Here is a 24852-nt window from a genome sequence, read left to right as displayed (position 1 = left end):
CAGGCTGCCTGTTATATCATGAGGAGGTGTTCGCAGAAAGGTGTGTATGTTACACATATAGATGTCACATTTGGGGCAGCCTCTGAGACTAGATGGAATCTATTCTCCTTCTAAACAAAAGATCCCTTTCAATTACGGGATAAAAATGATAGCAGAGAAATGTATAAAATAGGACTGAATAGAGGTACTGCCAAAGGAATAAAAACAGATCAACAGACCAAGCCAATCAATCACTGACAGCTATTTTGACCCTGAACACTGTTATAAAACAGTTCTGAGGAAAAACACTAAAAAGTAAATCTCTACAAAAATACACACACACACAAAATGGTGTTTCATCATGCTGTAGCATTAGTATAAAGTGAGAAGAGAGCATAGCATCTATCATCCGTCCTCTCTGTAAGTCCGTATTGCTCATTTCTCTCATCCTACACACTAATATCTACTTTGGAAAACATGTTCTTCCAAATCAAACCACTCTGATTGAAACGGATGGACATGTGTCAACCTAAGGACCACCGTGCAGAAACAGCAAATTCAGGTTTTTCTGAATTCACATTTTATTGAACTTACTGGTCTTTTGCCAATTCTCACCTACTTTGAAATACATACCAAGTAAATTATCAGACATTAATTTCACCAAGTGCCATCCAAATAGCTAATTTTGAACATTACATAATACTGAAAACGGTGTGATCCTAATTTGTAAAACCCACTTTGGGCATTAATGCTAATTGAACATATTACTACTGCTCAATGAAAGGCTCCAATATGCACTTAAGGCTGAATAAAACATAGGACTGAAAAATAAAGTGAAAATACTCGTTTGTATAAATAAGGAAGAACAAATCTTTATAAAATAAGTGTTTTAAAATAGGCACTAAGGGGAAATTGAGAAAGTGAATATCCATTTGTGCCATAAAATCCTGAAGTCAGCATTTAAAGCTTTTAGAAGCAAGTTTGCAAAAGGCAAGCACCACAGGGAAATGAAAGAAGGTTGAGACTGGGAATAAATGAACAGTAACCTGATGAATGGAAGAAACAAACGTGTTGACGATGTTACTGTTATTCCACCCAACACTACTATTTCTTATAGGGAGTGAATGGAAAATTGGACAAACGATGCTGTCCAGCTATAAAACCCACCTGAGGCTGAACATGAGTGAGAAAATAAAACAACACAATGCCAGTCTGTGCAACTGGGGTTTCTAGAAATAAATTTTGCTTATTGTATAGTATGTACTTGCTGTAACCTAAAATTTTGAAACAGTTTTGGATTTTTTAGTACATTGAAATATATGAAAGGGTTTTTTTGTAAAAATGCAGTTAAGAAGAAACTATGCATTATTGTAAGTAGTGGAAAGTATAATCGTAGGATAATTCAGAATATTTCCAATGAATCAAATTAGCCCTTTGTATAAAATATGTAAAACTATCAATGAAAAAAAAAAGGCTGAGGTATAAACCAAAAAAATTATAAATGGGTTCTCATTCTAAAATATAACACTTAAACTCACTTAAATAACTATAGTATTATATCAACTTAAGAGATAAGTCAACAGGCTAACATTAAACAAAAAAATTTAGAAGAAAAACACAAAACATACAGAAGCAGCTAAATGATACCTTTCTACAATATAATAATGCTGATGATTAGCCTCCAAATTAAGTTTATCCCTTTTCCTCCTCGGTCAACTCACCCAACATTTTCTGCATCTTCGTCACACTCAGCTTTGTATTTGCAAGGTCCACACTTGGAGTGTTTTCTGTGAACTTCTGCCCCTGATCCTTCCTCTTCTGTGTAAAAAGAAAAATTAAATTTTCAACCAAAAGTTGGGATCCTTTCCCAATATGCTTCATGTTTTCAGCAGCTATTATTCTATTTCTGGGGGAAATGACCTGAGCTCTTGAAAACAATAACTTCCAAAATTTATCAGTGCCTGAGTCCAAAAATGTTGCCAATACATTTTTGAGTACAATATGAGTACAACATATTCTGTGAGAAAAACAAATATTGGTGCTAGCAATATAATAATAATAATCCCTTAACCTATGCACAAAGGAACAATATGGTAGGTTTTAATAATTGCCTTTAAAAGAATTGACATATAACATCATTTAAGAGAGAGGATAAACATAAAAATATGAGCCATCATTTTAGTCTAGTGATTTCGCTATTGCAATAGACTGTGCAATGCTGGTTAGCAAATAAGTGATTAAACACAGTAGAGTATAACCATCACCTTTTCCTCACATCAGTTTCACCCCTGCCTTTCTAGTTGCATAACAACGAATTCCACAGTTGTTGTTTTTTTAATCTCCAAATTTTTAAAAGGGGTGTCTTTACAAAGAACTTGCCCCCCTTTTTCTGCTTTGCCACTTAGCACAAAAATACCTGTGATGCAGAAGTGTGTGGCACTCCTATGATCCAGCTCAAAAAAAACAACAGTGCCTACCACCAGCCCCCAACTCAGTTCCCATCCCACATTTTAGGAAACCCTACATTTGTGGGTCTCAACTAGAGTGGACCCTATTCCGAAAACCTCAAACTGGGCAGGGTGATCAGTTCTGAGGCCAGTTTAGGGGTTACACAGTCTAGTCCAGGAATTTCTCAATCTGGTTTGGGAAAGAACACCTTGTTCAGGGGGTGTCAATCAGTAGGGAAGGTGTTAAAAGGAAAGTACACAGACCTAACGTGTCTGTTTGGTAATACTTCCAAACTTCCCATTTTTAGGGCCTTGGGCTTCTCCTGTGCAGGGCAGGACCTACATTTTAGGTAGAAATCCTACCCCAGTTCTCATGGACTCCCAGACAGATTCCAGATCATAATCCTAAGTAATTATACCTAAGGCCTCAGGAACATCATGAGACCTATAAGTCATACAATCACCATGATGAGCTCACTAATGTTTGTGTATCAATCTGAGTAAACCACTCAGCCTTTCTAACTCACACTCCCTAAAAAAATCGTCGGCTTACATCTGCAGAGCAAGGCATCCAGCATTTGTATTATATGAGCAAATCTTGAGAATAACTTCCACGTCTTTAAGATAGTAACAATGACAGTTTCCTAATTGAATATCTAACCACGGGGCTAGACCACATGATCTCTTAAAATCCTTTACAGCGCTAAGATCTAAAACTTATGATCTGATCCTTCCCACATGATCATGAAGCTTCTGCTCGAACATGTCCATTTAAATCAAATTGTACTGTTGACCATTTTAATCATTTTTTTTTTTTAAGCCAAAACTGTCATCCCTGAACTTTTTCCTCAAGATAGTGCAACCTCAAGTTAACAGGAGCTACATTTCCTCTTCATCTGAAAACAAACCTTTAGTGAAAAATAACTACATGAAACAGAATGCCCAGGGTAAGGGAGACAGAGCTAGGTTAGGGGTGATGGCAAAGGGGTGCAGGATTTCTTTCTGATGAAATGAAAATGTTCTAAAATTGACTGTAGTAATGAATGTACAATTCTCTGGACATACTAAAAGCCACTGAATTGTACACTTTAAATGTGCAAATTGTATGGCATGTGAATTTTACCTCAATAAAGCTGTTTAAAAAAAAGTAAAGAAAACAAATGCCTGTTAAGGGGTACTTCAAACTTACCTCCTTCTCCAGATCCAGAGCCATTATCTGAGGAAAAAAAACAAAAAACAAGAGTAAATATGAACACTTTTCCTGGGAATTTAATTTATCAAATAGTAAAATTTTTTTATCAAAAATCAAACTGAGATACCCATTTTCATGAAGTCTTTTTCTCATTTGTTTTGATATCTAACAGTATATTTTATTAGCGTTTTTAATTAAATGTATTGGGGTGACAATGGTTAGTAAAATTACATAGATTTCAGGTGTACAATTCTGTATTACATCATCTATATATCAGATTGTGTGCTCACCACCCAGAGTCAGTTCTCCTTCCATCACCACTCATATATTTGACCCCTTTTACCCTCTTCTATCATCCTTCGTCCCCCTTACTCTCTGGTAACCACTAAACTGTTGTCTATGTCTATGAGTTTTTAACAGTTTATTTTTATATACCTATTTTGTGCCCTTTTCTCCAAATATAAGTTTCTTGGACACATAATTATCTATACCTCATACACCACTGTAGCCCATTCGGGTAATATCCAGGTGTCTTGCACAGAGTAAAGACCAATAAATACTGTAAAGCAAATGGCTAAATAGAAAATATTTTAATTAACTCACTTAAAAGGTAGAAGAAAAATTTAATTTTGTTAGAGCTTGAGAGGAATAATGAATAAGCTGCTTTTATTATAAAGGGAGAAAAAGAGCTTTGGGTCTTGTTCCAAAAATCTTCTTAATGAAATATATGGATAAAAATCTGAAGCCACAAGTTTTAAAAAGCCCCCGAACAACCTCAGGGTTGAGGTTTTCATATTACTGATGGGCATCTTTAATCATTTTTAACTTCCTCTAGGAAACCGAACCAGGAGGAATCTCATCAAAATGTAGGTGGAAGACTTGTCATGAGTGAAATTAAAGAGCCTCTCTCAAAGTTACCAGCAAGAAACCAGACTAAAATGTAATAAATGTAAAATATTTACTTTATAATCCTAAAAGAACCAACATATGACACAGAGCATGTTGAAAACAGAGTAATGCTGCAGTATCATTAACACACAGCAATAAAAAAGCTGAGATGGCAAGTAAAGAACTTGATGCTTTATCCAGCACTCCCAGGGAGAGTATATCCGAGGGAACCCACTCCAGTTTTTCAAACAGAGTGGGAGAGACAACACCCATAACAGTACAGCTCCCTCCCTTCAAGCTCCTTCAGACAGCAATCAAAACCCCAAGATATGGCAGAAACAGGGAGACTTGGGAAAATACATATTTTATGTAGTACCCGTTTCAAAATCTTCGTGGGATTGTATAGAAAGTCTTAAATTACATTCAATTTTGATTAAATAATCATAAAAAAATTATATCTTCGCTGAGTAGTAAGGAAGAAAAGAAAGAGTGAAAGAGCAGGATAGAAAAGAAGGATGAACGGAATTCAATTTAAATTGTTCTTATGACCATAATTTCCTTAGGAAAACACTCCCTTTTTCCTTCTATTCACATACACTGACTGAGTTGGGTACATGTTATGTGCTAGGCAACGTGGTAAATGCTACGAATAAATTAATAAATAAGACAGTCCCAGTGCATGAGATACTTACTCCCCATCTTTTTATCAACCCATGCCCAATTTTTTAAAATATAGCATTTCACACCTTCCTTTAGCGTCATTTAAAAATTCCAAAATAAATTAAATATTGTAACTGCAGAACCAGCTCAAACTGGTCTTATCCTGTTTCTAATCAAACACTGAATTGATTTTCAGAAACAACAGAACAAAACCAAAGAAAGTCATCTGCCAAAGCATGTACAGAGGAGAGAATTTTGACTTTCAATAACACCCATAACCAAAGTTTCATGCTCCCCCAAGGAACCAAAGAGTTGGGATTGGACAGGACTCCATCACCGGAATCCTTTCAGAAGCAAAGAGTGTGCTGTCCAGGAGGATCGGATGCTGAAGCCTGCCAGAGCTTCCTCGGACCAGCCCATCCTTCCCTAACCCCTTAAATTCCACCCCAGCCCTCAATCAGGGAGACAGCTATGAGTCGGGCCTCATATGTCTCCTCGATGGTCCACCTCACAATAAAGCCCTTTCTTTGCTCAAAAGCTGATGTCATAGTACTGGCTGCTACTCTGCATGTCAGGCAGAGCCTTTGCTCAGTAACAGTGACTATTGATAATGAGGTTGAGTTCTTCATGTAGATTATATTTTCACTGTACACTCACCTCCCACTCCCACTCAACTCCACCCCACCCCTGGGATTATGACAACTCCCTAGGCGGGGCACACTATCTTCCTATGGAGAAACAATTGATCTGGCTGGAGAGAGATATGTCAGATAAACGAAATAAGGTATGATACATGCATAGAAATATGCACAAAGTGTGTACAAACTTTGCCAGGAGATGCCACAGAAGAGAGATTTCACAGAGGAGGAAAGGCTTAAACTCAATCATAAAGCATAAGAAAGGTGTTTTCAAGTAAGCAAAAGAGAATGTTATTTCTAGCACAGGGAACAGAACAAATCAAAGGTCAAATGACATGACCAACACTGGCCCACCCTGCAAATAACGAGATCAATATAGCACCTGATAGCTTAGCTCACTCAATCCTCCTTTAACAACCTCAGGAAATGATATACATTTAACCACGTAGGTAATTGGGACTCAAAGAAGCTAAGTGACTTGTCCAGGGACATACAGTAAATAAGAGCTGGAATGACGTTAAAGGCAGGTCTTTTAGCCCGAGTGCCAGCGCTCTTTCTACTCTACCACTCTGCCTTTTAATGTTTAACATTCACTGCCTATTAGAGCAGTTGGTATCTCAAACATAGACTCACAAAGATGCAGAATTAATGTGCGGTTGTCAAGAACTCCATATTCCTTGTTAGTCTCTAAATCAAGACTCTGAAACACAATGTACTTAGAGAAGTATATAAGAACCACATCAAATGATAGTCAAGTGGCCTAAGAACATAGTAATTTCACCAAGCCCCAGTTTTTCAGTGTATGGAAAAGAATTTGGTCTTGCCAAAGAGAGGTCTGGCCTTTGTCCTCAGCTTCTGGAAGGTAATCTATGTCACACCTGATTGAAGTGCCTTGTTCAGCTGACCACATCAGACCTTAGGGTGGGGCCGGCCACACTAACATTTATTTCTAACATGTATTCAGCAGAATAACACAACATACCAGAGTAGCATGGTCCTCCTGCCACTACTGTTATCTCTTTCTGGTGCTTACAAGCAGCCCTTCTGAGAAAGCATTCATTTTGATAAGTGTCCCCATTTGATCCACAGACAGGAATGTAATTTGTATGGCACTGCGAAGAAAACAAAAATAAATTCTCAGAACTAGAAATGAATATTAATAGTTTATTTCATATTCATGAATGCAATACCATAGTATTATAACATCCTTCTAATATAGAATAGCCTGTTCTTTCATTTGGTTTTAAACAAAGAAGAGTCATATTATTTTGTCATACCTCTATTCATATTCATAATAAAAATAACTATGAACTATCCATAAAATTGAGACTGAAAATCCCTATCCTATCTACTTCATGTGCTTGCTATAAAGATTCAGTGAGATAATGTAAGAGGAAATTCTTGGCAATGTTTGTAATGAGTACTAATTATGAAGTGTCATTTTATTACAATCAAAATTCATGTATTCAATGCCTCTAGTACACAAAGTCCCAAGGTAAATGCTATAGAAGACACAAAAAAATACATGATCTCTTTTCTCAGAGACTTTACAATCTTGTTAGAGTCATACAAATAGAAAATATATATATATATATATATATATATATATATATATACATATATATATGTATATATATATGCATATATATGTATACATATTAAAGCTAGTTTGTGTACTAAATCAGAAGTATAATATGTATAATATCTAATACCTAGCACTGTAAGCTGTAGTAGCCAAGAAAAGCCTTCTCAGAGAAAGTAAAATGTGAACGGGGCCTTGAAGGATGAGTAAAATAAGACAGATGAAGAAGGCAAAAAGGTGAAGTTTGAGAAATGACCCTGGACCTGTATGTTTAAAAAATTTTAAAACTTCCAAATGTCAAAAATATCATAAGCAACTGAAGTTTTAAAATCTGGGGGAAATATTATAACAACATAGCACAAGTTATTATCATTACTAAAAAAGAGATAATAAGTTAATAAAAAAATGGACAAAAGACAAATTTACAGAAAAATTACAAGTGGCCAATTAATGTATTAAAAATGCTGTCCTTCACTGGTAATCAGAATTGTACACTAAAATGAGATGCTACTTTAACTTATAAAATTGGCTATTAAACAGACAAAAATGTCAATTTGGTGGGCATACCAATATGCCTGTTGTGGTAATCTAAATCGATTCAAACTTTTTTTCAATTACAGTTGATATTTAATATTATATTAGTTTCAGATGTACAGCATAGTGGTTAGACATTTATGTACCTTACAAAGTGACACCCCTATAAATCTAGTACCCACCTATCCATAAAAATGGGACTGCATATATAGTTATTACAATATTAGTTATTAGGCAACCATATATAGTTATTACAATATTACTGACTATATTCCCTATGCTGTACTTTACATCCCCCTGACAATTTTGTCACTGCCAATTAATACTTCTTAATCCCTTCACCTTTTTCACCCAGTCCCCCAACCTCCCTCCCATCTGGCAACCATCAATTTGTTCTCTGTATCTGAGTTTGTTTCTGTTTTATTTGTTCATTTATTTTGTTGTTTAGATTCCACATATAAGTGAAATCATATGGTATTTGTCTTTCTCTGTCTGACATATTCACTTAGCATAATACCTTCTAGGTCCATCCACAGTTCAACTTTTTGAGAACATATTTTAGCAATACATTTTCAAGAGTCCTGAAAAAGAGATGCAGTTTTTGATCCAGAATTACCTATTTAGGGATTTTTACGAAGGAAACAATTATAGACAAAAGTTTATTACAGCCATTTCAAACAGAAATTTATTAACATCAAAAACATAGAAACAATCTAAATATCCAACAAGGTAATGTTTAATTAAAGCATGTTATATCTGTTCGAGGAATTAATATTGCAGCCTTTGATAATTACCTTTTAAAAGAATACCATGTGACAGGAAAAGATAGTATAATGTTAGGTGAAAATCAAGCAATACCACATACATAACTTATGAGAATTTTGCGCCATTTTTAAAGGTATTATCTAGTCCACAAAACTGAATGCAAATTTTTAAAATAATATAATTATATAATAATAAATAATAATATATAATAATAAAAATACAGCAAAAAAAATAAATTACATATATAATCTCAATTATTTAGAAAAAAATAAATATTCATAAAGTAAATCCTGGAAGAAAACATCAATAAATTTTTCACATTACTTGTCATGGTTTTTTAGTTCCATGATTTTCTATATTTCTAATTTTCTCCAATGAACAAGATTTACTTTTATCATTTAAGTGATGGATTTACTTTATGAACCATAAATATGACATGCTACCACAGGTCAAGCACTGGTAAGAACAATTTCTAATATAATATTTTATAACCAAGTTGACTTGCTATACATTATCAGCAGACTCCTACATCAGCTTTAATTAAAATTAAAATTTTACTTCAGGAAGCCCTCCTATATTGCTCTGATTTTTCATGGATCACATGTCTTTATTCTCTTTAAATGTCCTATCTAATTTAAATATCATAACAATCCTGTGAAGCACATGACTTCGTGCTTAGAGTTAAGACTCTGAACTAAATGTTGAGTTCAAACCCTGGATCCACCACTCACGTGACTAGGCACTAGCACCAGTGTCATCTTCCCCATCTGTAACATGGTGATTATAACAGTATCTATCTAACAAAGTTGTGATGAGGATTAAATAAGAAAAATTCATCTTTAGCATTGATATCCGGCCATGGCATATTTTCAATAAACATTAGCTGGTTTGGATATTCCTATGTTCATTTCTGAGTTTTAACTAATTGCCTGGAGTCATAGCTAAATAAGTGGAAGAGCCACAATTCCTCACAAGTGATGTACTCGAACCATTACACACTCAAGTTATATGGCATTTGGTGGTAATGAGCAGGGAGCTTAAAATAGTCCAGGTGACGTCCCTGAAATTCAACCTAACAAGCACTTACCTAGGAGTGAGCATGAGATGGGACAAGTAGACCTGCTGTTCCTTGGTCAGTCTGTTTCCAGGGGTCTCTCTTAGGAACCTCTCATTTTGCTTGGGGAAAATTAAGGGATTGGGGCAATTTTAACAACATGCAACTCCTGATGTAGGCACTGACTCTGACCTAAGGCCTGCCTCCTCTGTACCACCATCCTTATTGGAGGTTAAGAACTCTCCCCTATACCTTCTCTTGAGCTGGAAGAATGTGATTTGAAGTAGTTTAGAAAGGTCCAGTGTTCAGCTCTGGAACCACATCCACTCAAGCATTTACTGTACCTACTGTGTGTATCAGGAACTATGCTGAATACCTAAATAAGAAAAGAATTAGGTTGTACCAGTTAACCATAATGTGTCAATTTGACTGGACCCCAGGGTGACCAGATTAAACATTATTTCTGGATGTGTCTGTGATGCTGCTTCAGGATGAGATTAGCATTTGAATCAGTGAACTGAGTAAGTGTCCTCCCCAGTGTGGGTGGGATCATCCAAGTCCACTGAGGGTCTGAATAGAATGAAAAGGTGGAGGAAGGTAGAATTCATTCTTTCTGCCTAACAATTGAACTGGAATGTGGGTCTTCTAGTTCTCGGGCCTTCAGACTCAGATGGAGCTTACTTTATAAACTCACCTGATTCTAAGATCTGCAGACTTGAACTGAAACTACGCCACCAACTCTCCTGTGCCTCCGGCTCACAGACTGTGGGACTTCTCAGCTTCCATAATTAAGTGAACCAATTCCTGATACTAAGTCAATCTCTCTCTCTCTCTCCCCCTCTCTCTCTCTCTCTCTCTCTCTCTCTCTCTCTCTCTCTCTCTCTGTCTCTCTGTCTCTCTCTCTCTCTTGCGTGTATATGGATGTGAGCGTACATATATGTATACACACACAAAGACACATACCCCAATTGGTTCCGTTTCCTCTGGAGAACCCTAACACAAACGTCTAAGAAGAGGGCATGTCACCTAGTGGGAGTAGGCACTGATAAATTCAGGAAGAAAGAGACATAGTCCAGAGAACTCCAGGTAGAAACACAGGAAGAAAGAAAGAAAACAGGAGAAAAGTTGTAGGCACTCCTCTTTGCATATTACCCAAATTTTAATGGAAAGATGCAATACTGATCTTTTTACTTCATACAGAATAAAAGTAGCTTTGTTTACATAATGTGGCAAGATACAGCAGCTCTTATTCACAGACTGAAACAATTTTAGACTTCATTTAAAATCCTGTTATTATTTGTTAAAATGTGTTAAAAATTACATCCCAGGAAGCTTATATTACTGAAAGCACACTGTATCATAAGCCAATTTTTTAAAGGAGCTAAATATCTTGCTAAAGCATCTTCATATGTTTAATGGGCTTATGAGGTCACTGTTCTTAAACTGGCAAGAACCTACGTCTAACTTGAACAGCTTTATAAGCTTATAAGAAAGTAAAGTAATCAAAAGAAGATTCACTCAGCAGCAGGATCAAATCACGCTGGAAGCCCTTGGGCAGTTTGCTCCTACAAGGCAAGGAACTTGTCTTTAAACATTTTTATATCCTCGGCATCTAGCCTTGCAACTAGTAAGCACTGGATAAGTGTCCACGGATCTCAATTCTTCAAACTTTTATTTCCCTTTCCCGCTGTCCCACAAGGGATTCAGACAGAGCATGAGAGGATTTTCTAGCTGTTCAAGTATGTTTAAAAGGTCAACAAAGCGATTTCTTTATCATCTTAAGAGTTGCAGGGAAAGATTTTCAAAGCATGAGAAACAAAATCATAAAGACAAAAACAGATAAATATGATGTGAAAATTTAAAACTTTGTATCAAAGAAAAAAAGAACACAAAAATGACACCAGGATAAGTTCTTTAAAATACAGAATTCTTTTTCTGTAATCTATATAAACAGAAAAGGAACGACTTCTAAGGTAAATACTATTAAGTGACCTAGTACTTAAAAGAGAAATTAAACACACATATATTTGTATAAGATATAAGATACAAAAATTTCTTAAAGGAAATACAAGAAATAACAAATATTGCCTCTGAGAAAAGCAACTGGTAGTCTGAAGTGGAACACATTTTTTTCATTACATCATATATATTTTTATATGTTGTTCAAGTTATTTACTATAGGCATAATTACTCTTTTTAAAATATCAAAACAGTATCGACATCATAGATATGAGTTTATAAATTATATATAAACATATACATATATGTTTATAAACATACATATAATATATAAAATGTTTACAACGGTTAATGAATATAAAATGCTTAGCATTGTAAACAATATGTAAGTACTCAAATAATGTATTATATATTATGTATACACCTACATACACATACATACCCATATACATACATACATCTTTACAAATCAATATAAGGGAAAAAGAAAAATACTCCCAAAACAGGCAAAGAATATGAAGTATTAATTCACAAAAGAAGTAGCCAATAATATATGGAACATTTTCAGTATCTCTGGTAATCAAATGCACATTAAAATTTTTTTTGCCTTTCAGATTTATAGAATGTAAAAGGATTGACAAACTACACTATGAACAGGCTGAGGGGAAACAAGCAGTCTAATATATCGTCATTGGCGAATGTTTATCTGCACGAGTATCCCACTGACCCAACAATTCCACATCAAGGAATTTCACCTCAGAAAATATAAGACAGTTGGAAGAGAAAAGTCCCAATCTTCTTGGTACAGGGTGGCTAGAACACTAATAGAAACCCTACAACTTTTCCGGGTTGTAGAACCAGAGGAAGGAGATCAGGCCAATCAGGGCCACTGGAGAGTGAAAGAGAAAATCTCAGAAAGGAGCGAGTCAGAGGGGAGTCCCAGATTCTGTGCATAAACAGACCACATTTCTGGCTGACTTCTGAACCACTCATGGGGCAGACTCCGAATAGCCCAGCTAAGGCTAAAATAAATAAACTGATATTTGTGTTGCTGCCACAAAAGGGAAGACAGAATTTGAGGTTAGCCAATTTAACTGTTTCAAAAATGACAATACTTTTCAGAATAACATAACAATTCAAACATTCTAAAACATATCTATCATTCACAACGTGTAGGATAATTTCAAAATTATTCAAATACAAAAAAAACCCAAAACAGGAAAACACAATCCACTCTAAAATGAAAAGACTATCAACAAAGATGATCGCTGAGATGTCCCAGATGTTGAAATGAGCAGACAAAGATTTAAAGCAGGACTAATATCTGTGCTCACAGAAAATATGCTTGCAATGAATGAAAAGACAAGAAATTTCAGATGAATAGAAACTATAAATTCTAGAAATAAAATATCTGAAGTTAAAAACTCACTGGATTTATTGACCTAACCTGAAGATAAATCAATAAAAATTATCTAACGAGAAAAACATAAAGAAGTGAAAGTTCATGCCATCTTGGTATATGCGCTTGCACATCAACACTTTCTTTTAAGGAAAGAAGCCCACTGCAGTTACCATCCCTTGTAAAAGGGTTTGGGGCAGGAGGCAGGCAGCCGGACACAACACACTGGCCAGACTCTGCATGAGTAACCGTGTAGGGCTGAGCACACGATTGGCTAAGCCATGTCAAACGTGGCTATTGTGAATAAATAATGGATTGTAAAGTCCCTTTTGACCATGGAGAACCTCTCTGACTGGACAATAGTATACCAGCTCTCCACTTCTTTTAACGAAAATAAACATGACAGTTTATAGTTTTCAAAGAGGTTTAATACGCAAGCTCTTTTCTGATTTTGATTCTCACTACAATAATACTGTAAGAAAGGGTAGGAAATATTCCTTCTTTTTTCAGATGGATCATACAGGAATTTGCCTGAGGTTACAGAGTTACTGGAAATACTGACTCTCCTATGCTTTCATCCCTGATCTGTGTACCCTTTCCTCCCCTTAAAATCCAAATGGTGGGTACAATTAGAACAAGATCACGAGTGGGGAAAAAATTCTAGTTCTTTCTTTGTCTCATCCCAAATTCTAAATCAGGAACCATCTTGTGACCGACACTCTCAAGCCAGACTATACTTCAGTCAAACAAAACAAAACACAAAGAAAGAACGGAATATAGCACATTTTGCTTCTCTTCTTTTTACTTCTTTATAGACAACAGAATCACAATGAACACAGCAGCACCTGAGAAGCAAAGCTCTTAGTTTGAGGTTCCCCTTTGTAGTCCATCTCTAACCCTGACCTACCCTGAGGCACCAAGTCAGTCATGTTCTTTGGCCTAAAGAGATGAGACAGCAGCAAATAAGAATGGAAGGGAAAGAGCCTAGAAAGAGAAGGAAAGTGTCAGCATTTTAAGTAAGAGACTCCACTGCAATCTGTACTTTATTTCCTTTCAATGACAATTATACCATATATTTGAATAGAACTTTAATACTTTTTCAAAGCATGTTCATATCTATTATTGCCAGTCTGTCCTCTTAGTTCAAGCAAAGCAGCATGGAACATACAAATAATAGCACTTTACCTGACAAAACAAGAATCCGTGGGCTGTGAACCCAACTTCCTTGTGGGATTCAAGATCTTTTAAGGTTTTTAATTTAAAGAATGTAGAACTATAAAATATAAGAAATGTAAAAATTTTCAAAATAGGTTGGGTTTCCTCACCTGAAACTGACATGCACATTTCAAACCATCTCCATCTTCTTTACAGACGCCTCCATATTTACATGATGATTCATCACAAATTCTTACATCAGACTCCCTCACATTTAATTCTGTAAAAGAGGAAAAGTAGTTTCATGTATTTATTTGTCTTTTTGTATCCAAATATACAAATATAAATAAATGGGGGAAAAATCCCTGAAATATGTCAAGCATCTCATCCACAAGTATAATAAGACATAAAATACAAAACGCAAGTTCTATAAAACACAAAATGTTCAGGATTTCTCAATGAGACTATGCCTATAAGTAACCCAAACCAAAATAAAACTCAAAATATCAGGATTTCACATTTCTAAAAGGTAAATCTACAGAATTTTTCTATTTTGGTCTCCTAAGATCTTAAGATAATCTCCTTACTATTGTTTTACTTAATATTTTAGATTATTTTTCTAGTTATTGCTATTAATTTTAAAGATAACAAATAAGAATAACTACACAATGTATACAAATATTAATCATTACGTTGCACACCTGAAACTAACAGAATGTTATATGTCAATTAAACTTCAATTAAAAAAAGAAAAAAAAAGCAAGTCACATCCAGAATGATGTCATTTATACAAAGCTCAAAACCATGAAAAACCAAATATTTAAAGGTATTATTTTGTTTCTATAAAAAAAGTATATGATAAAAAATTTTAAGCACATTCAGTTACCATTTCAGAAGTAAAAAATGATTTTTTAAAAAAGGAAAATGAATAACTAAAGGGAATTTTAATTCTTTTGGTACCCAGAAGAAATTTTGAGTGCTCGTTATTCACTCCAGACAAATAAACTCTTTTAATTACAAAATAATAATAAAGTGAACCTGAATTTCATACAGTATATATGTGTGTCACACACACACACGTATATACACACACACATATACACACACATACATACACACACGTACGTGGAGCATGTATGTGCACAAAATTAAAGAGATTCAAAATCTTAGCAGACTTAAAAATTTTTAATGACTGATTTAATTTTATTTTACCCCAGGAAGCAGAGCCAATCAACAGCACTAGCATTCTGTGGTCATTTCTGCTCCTGCTCCAAGACTGTCAGTCTTGCTCTGGAAGCATCAAATTAAGTTTTCTAGGAAACCTAAGAAATTGTTTTAAGGTATTGCTAAGTAAAGCTGCCAATTACATGGGATTGGGTAAAAAACACTACAAAGCAATTTCCATATCTTCGTATGGAAAATGGGAATGACAACAAAAAATGCCTTTATGCAAAGAAATAATTGTTTACAAAACCCATCCCAGTGTAGTGGCAAACACATGAGTCTGGGCACAGAGAGGCCTAAGTTAGCTTCTGACTGCTACTCAATAACTGAGAGATTTGGGGAAGAGCACAAGGTCTCCTGCAGCTCTAGTCAAGGTGAGGTCTTGGCAAGCAGATCTCAGAGAGCACTTCTTCAGCAAACCCTCATCCTAGGTTATCTACCACTTCCAGATTTCAAAGCAGGATTCCTCTGTGGCCTGAGTCAAGGAAGTTCTACATCTAGTGACATCTGTCCTAGTGACATTTCATTGTTTTTCTTTGTCCCATCTGTTCTCACTGCTCTGCAATGGTGTCTTGGGTCTCCCACGCTTAGCTGACCCTCTAGGAGCTGGCTGTCAAGTACCTACAAACCCTAGGCGTACACAGTCAACAGTACCGAACATCACATGAAGGTAGGTATATGTCTATATAACTAGAGGTTACAAAATTTTTTTCCCCTTTTTTCTTAAATGGATCTCAGGTACACAGAACTGGATTACTCTAAAGTTTAAGCATACGTGTAAAAAAATAAATAAAGACATGAGCAGAAACATAAAACAGGAAACTAATATACCTGCTTTGTTGTTCTCACTGTTTCACAAACTTTTCCAGGCACTGATGACCATCTTTCAATTCCTTTCACCTTGGCTACGTAGGCTTTATGCTGTTAGTTCTCCTCATCTCTCACTTTTTGCTGTCGTCCCTTTCCCCCTTGACTACTTGAATGAGCTCTTAAAGCTCAATCCTAAGTGTGGGGTTTGCTTGTTTTCTATCTACTCAGTCCTACTGGGAACTTGCATGAGGTCTGGTTCCAAATAGTGTCTAATGTACCTCTTGAAACTCAAGGAAGATTAACTAAATGTTAGTAAAGAACCTCTCTGAAAAAGAAGTTAAGAATGCATAATACCTTTGCTCAACTATAGGCTCAACCAATTTTAGGGCCACAGAAATAATAAGAATTGCACAATTTCAGAAATAAAATTTAGTGCATTTCTCTTTTTTCTTTTCTTTGTATCCTTAAAGTTCACACTGGGTTCCAATACAACCAGACAAATAAAGCAAGAATAAGTAAACTTTTCATTTTGTCTGTGGGTCAACATCATGCTCTGAGTTACAACTTGCTATCCTGGCTTGAGATTCTTGGAGTTTTAATGTTTTACTTGGTTATGTTTTTTTTTTTTAATTTATTGGGTTGACAATTGTTAATGAAAGTACATAATTTCAGGTGTACAATTCTGTATTACATCATCTATAAATCCCATTGTGTGTTCGCCACCCAGAGTCAGTTCTCCTTCCACCACTATATATTTGATCCCCCTTACCTTCATCTCCCACCCCCCACCCCCCTTACTTGGTTATGTTTTAAAACCACAGTGGGATTCGATCTAGAACCTAAACTATCCCTGCCACTAAGATTCACACATGGGTGGAGACCTAGGACTGTTCAAGTATCTGTTTGCACAAGGGACTAAGGAACATTTGAGGAGAATACTTGTCCTTACTAAGGTGAGGCAGAAAAGCCTGGCCCAATAAGCAAAGCCTTGGACAGGAGGCGTCCCCCAAACAGGGAGTGGCTGTCTATCACTTAGGCTGCTCCCACAGCCCAGCCCCAAAGGCAGAGGCAGGGGCTACAAGGAGACTCAAGAATGGCTTTCACAAAGCTCTGACGCAACAAGATATAAAGAGCTCTGTTTTGATGCGCACATAAGAAGTTATACTAACGGGGGGGAAAGGAGCTGGGACACCTCAATAGCCCTAGCATATCAGCAACACACCTGGCAGAACAGCACAAGGCCAAGGAGATAGTAGTACCAGGCACTGAGGTACCTGATATCTAGGGAGAGGTACCACTATGCAACGGCAGAGGCAGCAAACATCACAATTAGAAAAAGACATTCCATGGGGCGGTGGCCAGGATACATGAGTAAGCCCCCATGAAACACCCTTTGGTGAATCCAAGAATAACCTGGAGGTAAGGGGAGGCATTCTGGGAAGCTAGAGGTCCTCCACTGACAGGAAAAGAGTAAAAGTCATGAAATTCTGATTACACTGATTATTAGTAATGCTTTCCTTTACGCTCATCTTGCTATCAAATCCATGTTATTTGCATGTGTGTTAATATGTTAAATGTGATTATTCAGTTGATCAGAAGCAATTAAGTATCACTATGTATCTAATCCTATGCTAAGAATTTGGGATACACAAAAAAATACACAAGAGGGATCTTATGATCTTGCTATAACATATGGAACAACTAGTGATGAATGCAATAGTCTATAATTAAGAGAAGAATTGTGTTGTAGAGGCTATGATTGCTCTAGGAATTTCAAGAAGGAGATAAAAATAGATTTGAAGCACAGGCTGCCGTATAAAAAAATGGCAAAACTTGCATTGACCTTGAAAACTTAGTAAGACCTTCTTTTCTGATTATAAAATTAATATAGGATTGTTATACAGAATTTAGAAAAGACATTTAAAAATAATGTTTAAATTGTCCATAACATGTGAGTTATATCAAAATCAAGAGAAAAAAAGAGAATGTTCTTATCTAGGAAAACAGTACTAATGAAAGTAGAGACATATGTCATTTAATAGTACACATAAATATTAATATCACTGATTCCCAAATCATATTCCTCAGGGAAACCTGGTGTCCTAGACTAGAGCGTACCTTCATTAAAATAAAATAAGAATTTCACTTTCTCATTTGCCACGGAAAAAAAGTCAGTGTAAAGAACTGACTTTAAAATTAAGAGTTTTCTTCACTTACATTTCTAAAATTAAGAGTTTTCTTCACTTACATTTCTTAAACTTTCAATATCTGAGATTAGTTCCTTGCTAGCTATCAACAAAACTGTTCAACAAATGTGAAAAAATATTGATAGAAAAATTCCAACAGTGTTTTATAAGAACGCATGATCATGAATGTCACAATCTAATGAATGTATACTTTTAAATGTTTTGTCATTGTGCTAGTCACTGCTGATTGCCTACTTTGAATCTATTCTCCCCTTCTTAGTTAATAAGGAAACCACAATTTTGTTCAGGGAGACAAGGTACTCAGCTAAATAATCTGTATTTCCCTAACTCCCTCACTTCATGCCACAGTTCATACATAAGCACTATCCCTTCCTCCTTCATTCTTCATTTCTTTTTCCTGCTTGGAGAAGAAACCTGTGCCCAAGGTTATAGCAGCTATCTTATATGCATGAAGATGACCGCTACGACTATAAGCTAAGCTGGTAGATCACACTTACTTCAGATCGAAAGACACACACAGACTGAAAGTAAAGGGATGGGAAAAGATATTTCATGAAAATAGAAATTTAAAAAAGCTGGGGTAGCAATATTTATACCAGACAAAATGCATGTTATAGCAAGAGACAAAAAGGACCCAGCAATCCGACTTCCAGGTACTTATCCAAAGACACCCAAAACACTAATTTGAAAAGATATGTGCATCCAGATGTTCATGGCAGCATTATTTACAATGGCCAAGATGTGGAAGCAACCTAAGTGCCCAACTGATGAATGGATAAAGAAGTGGTACATATATACAGTGGAATATCAGCCATAAAAAAGAATGAAGAATCTTGTCATCTGCTACAAGTGAATGGACCTAGAGGGTATGCTAAGTAAAATAAGTCAGACAAAGAAAGATAAACACCATATGATTTCACTTATATGTGGAATCTAAAAAACAAAATGAACAAACAAAACCGAAACCAACTCATAGATACAGAGAACGTTTTGATGGTTGACCGATGGGAGGGGGTTTGGGGGGATGGATGAAAAAAGGGGAGGAATTAAGAAGTAAAAACTGGTAGTTGCAAAATAGTCATGGGACGTAAAGTAAAGCCTAGGGAATATAATCAATAATGTAATAACTATTTATGGCATCCAATGGATACTAGATTTGTCAGGGTGATCACTTTTATAAATAAGTTTTATAAATATCTAATCATTATGTTGTACACCTGAAATGAATATAATATTGTATGTCAACTGTAATTGAAAAATAAAAAATTATTAAGATAAATAAAAGATAAAAAGATAAATAAAAATAAAGATGGTAGACCTAAAAGACAGAAGCAAGAATATGGAAAGAAAGAAAAATTATGGAATCACCACACCTACCCTGGATTTCATCCTTCCAGACTTACTGTTATAATAAACAAACATATAAATGAAGCCCTTATCATTTAAGCCACTATTAGGTCATTGATAAACGTGATTAAAGAACAAGCCTGATATAATGACTGCATGTAAATTTAATTGAGATAAGTATTTCTGAGCAACAATTTTGTGCGACAGCACAGCCCACATGATAAAATGAATTTCTCAAGAGCCTGGTGCTCTGACTCTTTACAAATTTAAGAACCACTACCCTACCTCAAATTCAGTATAGAAGAAATTCTATTTGGGATCATCTTCTGAATGTTATTTCTTTTCAAGTATTCTGTACAGTATCAGGCATATTCTGTATCAGGAATCAAGAGGGTACTCTACTACCTGTCAATAATGATGATTACACACCTGCCTTCCTGAGCCCAAGATGGAAATTCAGCAAAATTGATGAGCCATTACTGAGGCCCTCAAAAATCAATTTTCCAAATAGAAATATTTTACACAAAGAAGCACTCAAAACAAAAAATATTTTGCTCCAGTTGCAAATCTGCCCATTACACAGTTTTCTAAATGTAAAACTCGTCTTAATTTTCATTAACATTTCAAAGCTGAGAAACAATACACACTAGGGGAAGGAACCCTACTAACTATGAACCTGAGATGCCAAAATTCCCACCTTTTGGCAGCACGAACTAGGTTCAGGCTGCAGCTCAAAATAAGACCGATTAGCCCTCCAGACTGATAAGAAACCCTTCCATTAAACAGAAGGTAGTTCTGAGGATCTTATGACTTTGCTAACTTTTATGGAGCGCCAACAGTGAACAAACTTTGCAAAATGTTAAGATAGGATTCAGGGCTTCTCAATCTCGGCACTGCTGCCATTTTGGTTTAGATAATTCTTTGTTATAGAGGGCTCCCCTGTGCACTAGAGGATGTTTAGCAACATCTCTGGCCTCTACCCACTAGATGCCAGCAGGACCATCCCAGCTATAACAACGGCATGTCTTCAGACATTACCAAATGTCCTGGGGGGGCAAAATCACCCCCCCCCCGTTGAGAACCACTATAAAAGGTGAATCAAAGGCTTTACATTTATGGTAGTTCTCTCACATAATCACTAAAGAGAAAATGAGTCAAATAAGCAATAGTCTCGAAGATCGCACTGCACATTACCACAGCCATTTTTCATTTCAACAGAGGGACCTAAATACGATGAGGTGTGATCAAAAAATACAGTGAATGCTGATGCCCAGTGCCATCCAACAAAAAGGCAGGAAAGGCAGGGAAGTGGCACATCGAACCGTAGCAACAGTGTGTGACAAGTTTGAACTTGTTAGTACAGTCAGTCAGGTGTGAGCTAACACTGAGAGAAGGCGTGTTTTAAAGTGTGCTGTAAATCATCCTCCATCATGACAACTCTCCGTGTGTTACGTCGCTTCTGGTCTATGGCAATTTTTGTCAAATAAAAACATTACAGTGTGTCCTCATCCACCTTATTCACCGGATCTGGCACCGTGCGACTTCTGACTCTTCGCCAATGATCCCAGACATCGAGGCAGCCACGACAGCACAACTAAAGACATTCACGAAAGAGGACTTCCAGAACTGCTTCAGAAAGTGGCAAGAACAATGGGATAAGTGTGTTCAAAGTGAAGGGGAGTGTTATGAGGGGGATTACTAGCAATGTGTCTGTCTTTTACTGTAATCATTTTTTAAAAAAAACATTCAGCGTATTGTTTGATCACTTCTTCTATATTGCCTCCAAGTTTATGTCAAGTCCGGGCAAGAGTGGGTGCCCCTCCTTTAATAATGCCTTAACCTCCAGCAATCCTGGCGTCTTCCCCCTTCCTATCAAAACTCTTCTTCAAGGTCAATATGTCCTGTATTCTATAGATCCCATAGCTTTTCTCTTATTCTTCCAACTGTTCTTGACTCTTTTACAGCAGTTGATACTCCTGGCCTCTCCTGCCAACCTAATAATCTTGAGTATCCCCCAACTCTGACCAGTTCTCATTTACTCGCTCTTTTTTTCCTTCTACTGTCTAGTCCATGTCCACAAGCACCCTTATAACTTATCTCCAACTTAATTGACTCTCCAGATTAACCAGTGTGCTATTCTTTGTAAAACACACTAAACCAATGTCCATGGTACAATGAGTCCTCAAGGCCACTCTCTACCTCAAGGTCACTCTAGAACAGTCTTGAATATTTTAGCTCCAACCAGGGGTGTTGCTCTTGCACTTCAAGAGTCAGTTATAGATGTAATTCAGGCTGTGTATGCCAACTGTATTTGTTATTGTAAGTATGTGGTGTCGACATTTCATAAAAGTGAAAATAAATTGTTACTATGAAAACAAAATTGAATGCTATGAAAAGACTTAAGAAAGGCAAGTTGCTTTTAAAAAATCACTGCTGCATTAGGTAAGAAAAATCTACAATTCTGCAACCACAAGTCTTTCAGTTCCTTTTTGAAGAGCTTAAAACTGGAGTTTGTAATCAATGTATTAGGAATGTGGTTTATTCAAAAAAGAGTAAATGTTCAAAGAAAAATTCTGGGCCTTCATCAAAATGCTGTTTAATAAATGTATATGTTTTTACATTAAAATGCTATATGCACCTATGAATCATTTTTGTGGCTCCCACTTTAAACAACTTTCTTGATTAGCCAAGTAGCTACCAGAATCTTAAGGCACCAAGATAAGGAGGCTCCTACTATATATAAAAGCATTCTGCCCTCGCCATCCCCTTGTGTCATCACGTCTTATTTCTTCTCTCTCAGCAGGCTCACCCACTCCCACCACTTACCAACATGTGGAAATCTTTAGTTCTTTTCTAGGTGATTTCTTGACTCCCCATAGGACATGTTCAAATTTTTTACCTTGTTCTTAAGACTAACCCAATGTCAGAGTTTATACTCATTGTCTAGAGGTTAATAGTATTTGGGAAAACCTTCCCTTTTTTTAGAAAAGCACATCAATCTGACAGGATCCCCGCTAACTGGTTTCACTCCCAAAACAAGACCCACTTGTTCCTGACTCTGCATCCAAATGTCTATGAGACAGTTCCACAATCTCAATATACACTGAAAACATATTTAAAATATTTATACATGTAATATATCCCACACCAGGAAATGGTGTGGTACAGCCATGGAATATTATACAGCTATTTAAAAGGTTGTATATATTTTATGTGGCAATATGGTAATATGCTGATGATTGTCAAGTCAAAAAGTAGAAGACAAAACTTAACACATTCACTAGGATTGTGTATAAAATACACATATAGGAAAATTCAGCCCAGAAAAAAAACAAAAATGGTAACAGGGACTGTGTTTACACCAATTGAACAATGGATGATTTCTTCTTCTATTCTATACGGTTATATTTAATGGGGGGGGGGGAACTCAGTATGATTTCTAACACAACCCCAGAGACAATTTGCTATATAACGGACAGAGCATTAGCTTGGGGGTCAATCAGGGCCAGGTTCACATGCTAGTTCTTCACCTTTTAGAATAGTAACACCTTTCCTAGATATTGTAATGATTAGATATGTACTAAAAAGCAACAGTGCCTAGAACAAGTGGGTATACGGCCAAGATTCATTTCTTTTCTTTCCCCAGACCAATCTGAGGGATACCTTTCATGACACAAATCACTGAAAAGTTATTTCAGGACAAAATCAAATGATGGATTTAGTACGTAATGTTGACTTCAGACCCAGCAAATGAGATGAATAGAAATTCTCTTCAACTTGTTTACTAAATTAACCATATTACATTAGTTATGTTCCACTATAAAGATATGGGGGGGGGGGGAATAAAATGTACTCAATATTTCATGATACAAAACCAAAAGCAGTTTACATTAACATTAGAAAGCACTAACAACAGAGATGACTAAAACATCTCTTAAGATACATTTAAAGACAGAAATTTCACATATGCCACACATTATCGGACTCCAATATTTTTCATCCCATTCTACATGCTACTGCCAAGCTAACCCTTGTTAAATACCACTTTGATGGTGTCACTCGTCCACCCCCATACCTACCATCATTCCCTGCCACCTACTTCAGTTCTAACTGCCTGTTGTCAGGACACTCAGCCAAGGTGACGGGGAGGACAACCTATTGCAGGATCAGAAAGAAAAAAAGAGCCCGCTCCCCAGTTCGGTATTAAAGGTACTCAGGGTCTTTCTAGCCCAATGCAGTCCTAACCAAAGGTCTTGCGCTGCGATACTATCTTCCTTACCCCTATTTCTGACTAGCGTGGCAAACCGGTGTGTTTCCTTCTCACAGATCCATAAGCTAAGTTTGTTGTACTGCAGTTATTGAAAAGAAAATCTGAAGAATCTTCACATTTCCTGACATAAGACACATGTTTTTTAAAAGACATAGTTTCAAAAATGTATAACAAAACTTATTTTTCAATGCCTGTTAAAAAAAATGGAAGGTATATACATCAAAATATGAACCAAAGTTATCTCTTGGTAGAATTTAAACTTTCTTCTTTAATTCTGTATTTTTTATGAACTGTTTGAGTTTTACAATGAACTTGTGAGACTTTTAAAATCAGATAAAATAATTACATACTACACATGTAAGAATCTCACAAAAGGCCACATACTGTCTGAATTCACCCATATAAAAAGTCCAGAGTACGTAAATCCATAAAGATATAAAATCACTACGTGGTTGCCAAGAGATAGGGGCAGAGGAGGATTGGGACTGACTGTAAATAGGTATGAAAATTTTAGGGGGGTATAATGAAAATGTTCTTTAATTAGATAGTAGATAGTGGTGATGGTTGCACAACATACTGAATAAATTAAAAACCACTGAATTACTTTGAAATATACTTACCGTGTTTCCCCGAAAATAAGACCATGTTTTACATTAATTTTTGCTCCAAAATTTGCATTGGGGCGTATTTTCAGGGGATACATTCTTTTTTCATGTACAACAATCTACATTTATTCAAATAC

At 36.1% G+C, this 24852-nt stretch overlaps 1 protein-coding gene across 1 annotated transcript in view; it reads right to left on the bottom strand.

Moving 5' to 3' along the window:
* Positions 1-1696: 1696 nt before the first annotated feature.
* Positions 1697-24852, bottom strand: part of TMEFF1 (transmembrane protein with EGF like and two follistatin like domains 1) — a gene marked incomplete at its 3' end in the record, with an annotated part of 34825 nt that continues 11669 nt past the window's right edge. The window contains exons 2-5 of the mRNA XM_081067145.1: positions 14423-14532; positions 6787-6916; positions 3616-3642; positions 1697-1797 (exon numbers count right to left, since the gene is read on the bottom strand). Of these exons, the coding sequence (XP_080923271.1) occupies positions 1697-1797; positions 3616-3642; positions 6787-6916; positions 14423-14532 (368 nt within the window). The remainder of the gene's footprint in view (positions 1798-3615; positions 3643-6786; positions 6917-14422; positions 14533-24852) is intronic.

Source organism: Rhinolophus hipposideros, assembly GCF_964194185.1.
Source record: "Rhinolophus hipposideros genome assembly, chromosome: 11".
NCBI lineage: Eukaryota > Metazoa > Chordata > Mammalia > Chiroptera > Rhinolophidae > Rhinolophus > Rhinolophus hipposideros.
The sequence above is the reverse complement of the archived record's forward strand: the minus strand, read 5'-3'. Positions and strand labels throughout refer to the sequence as shown.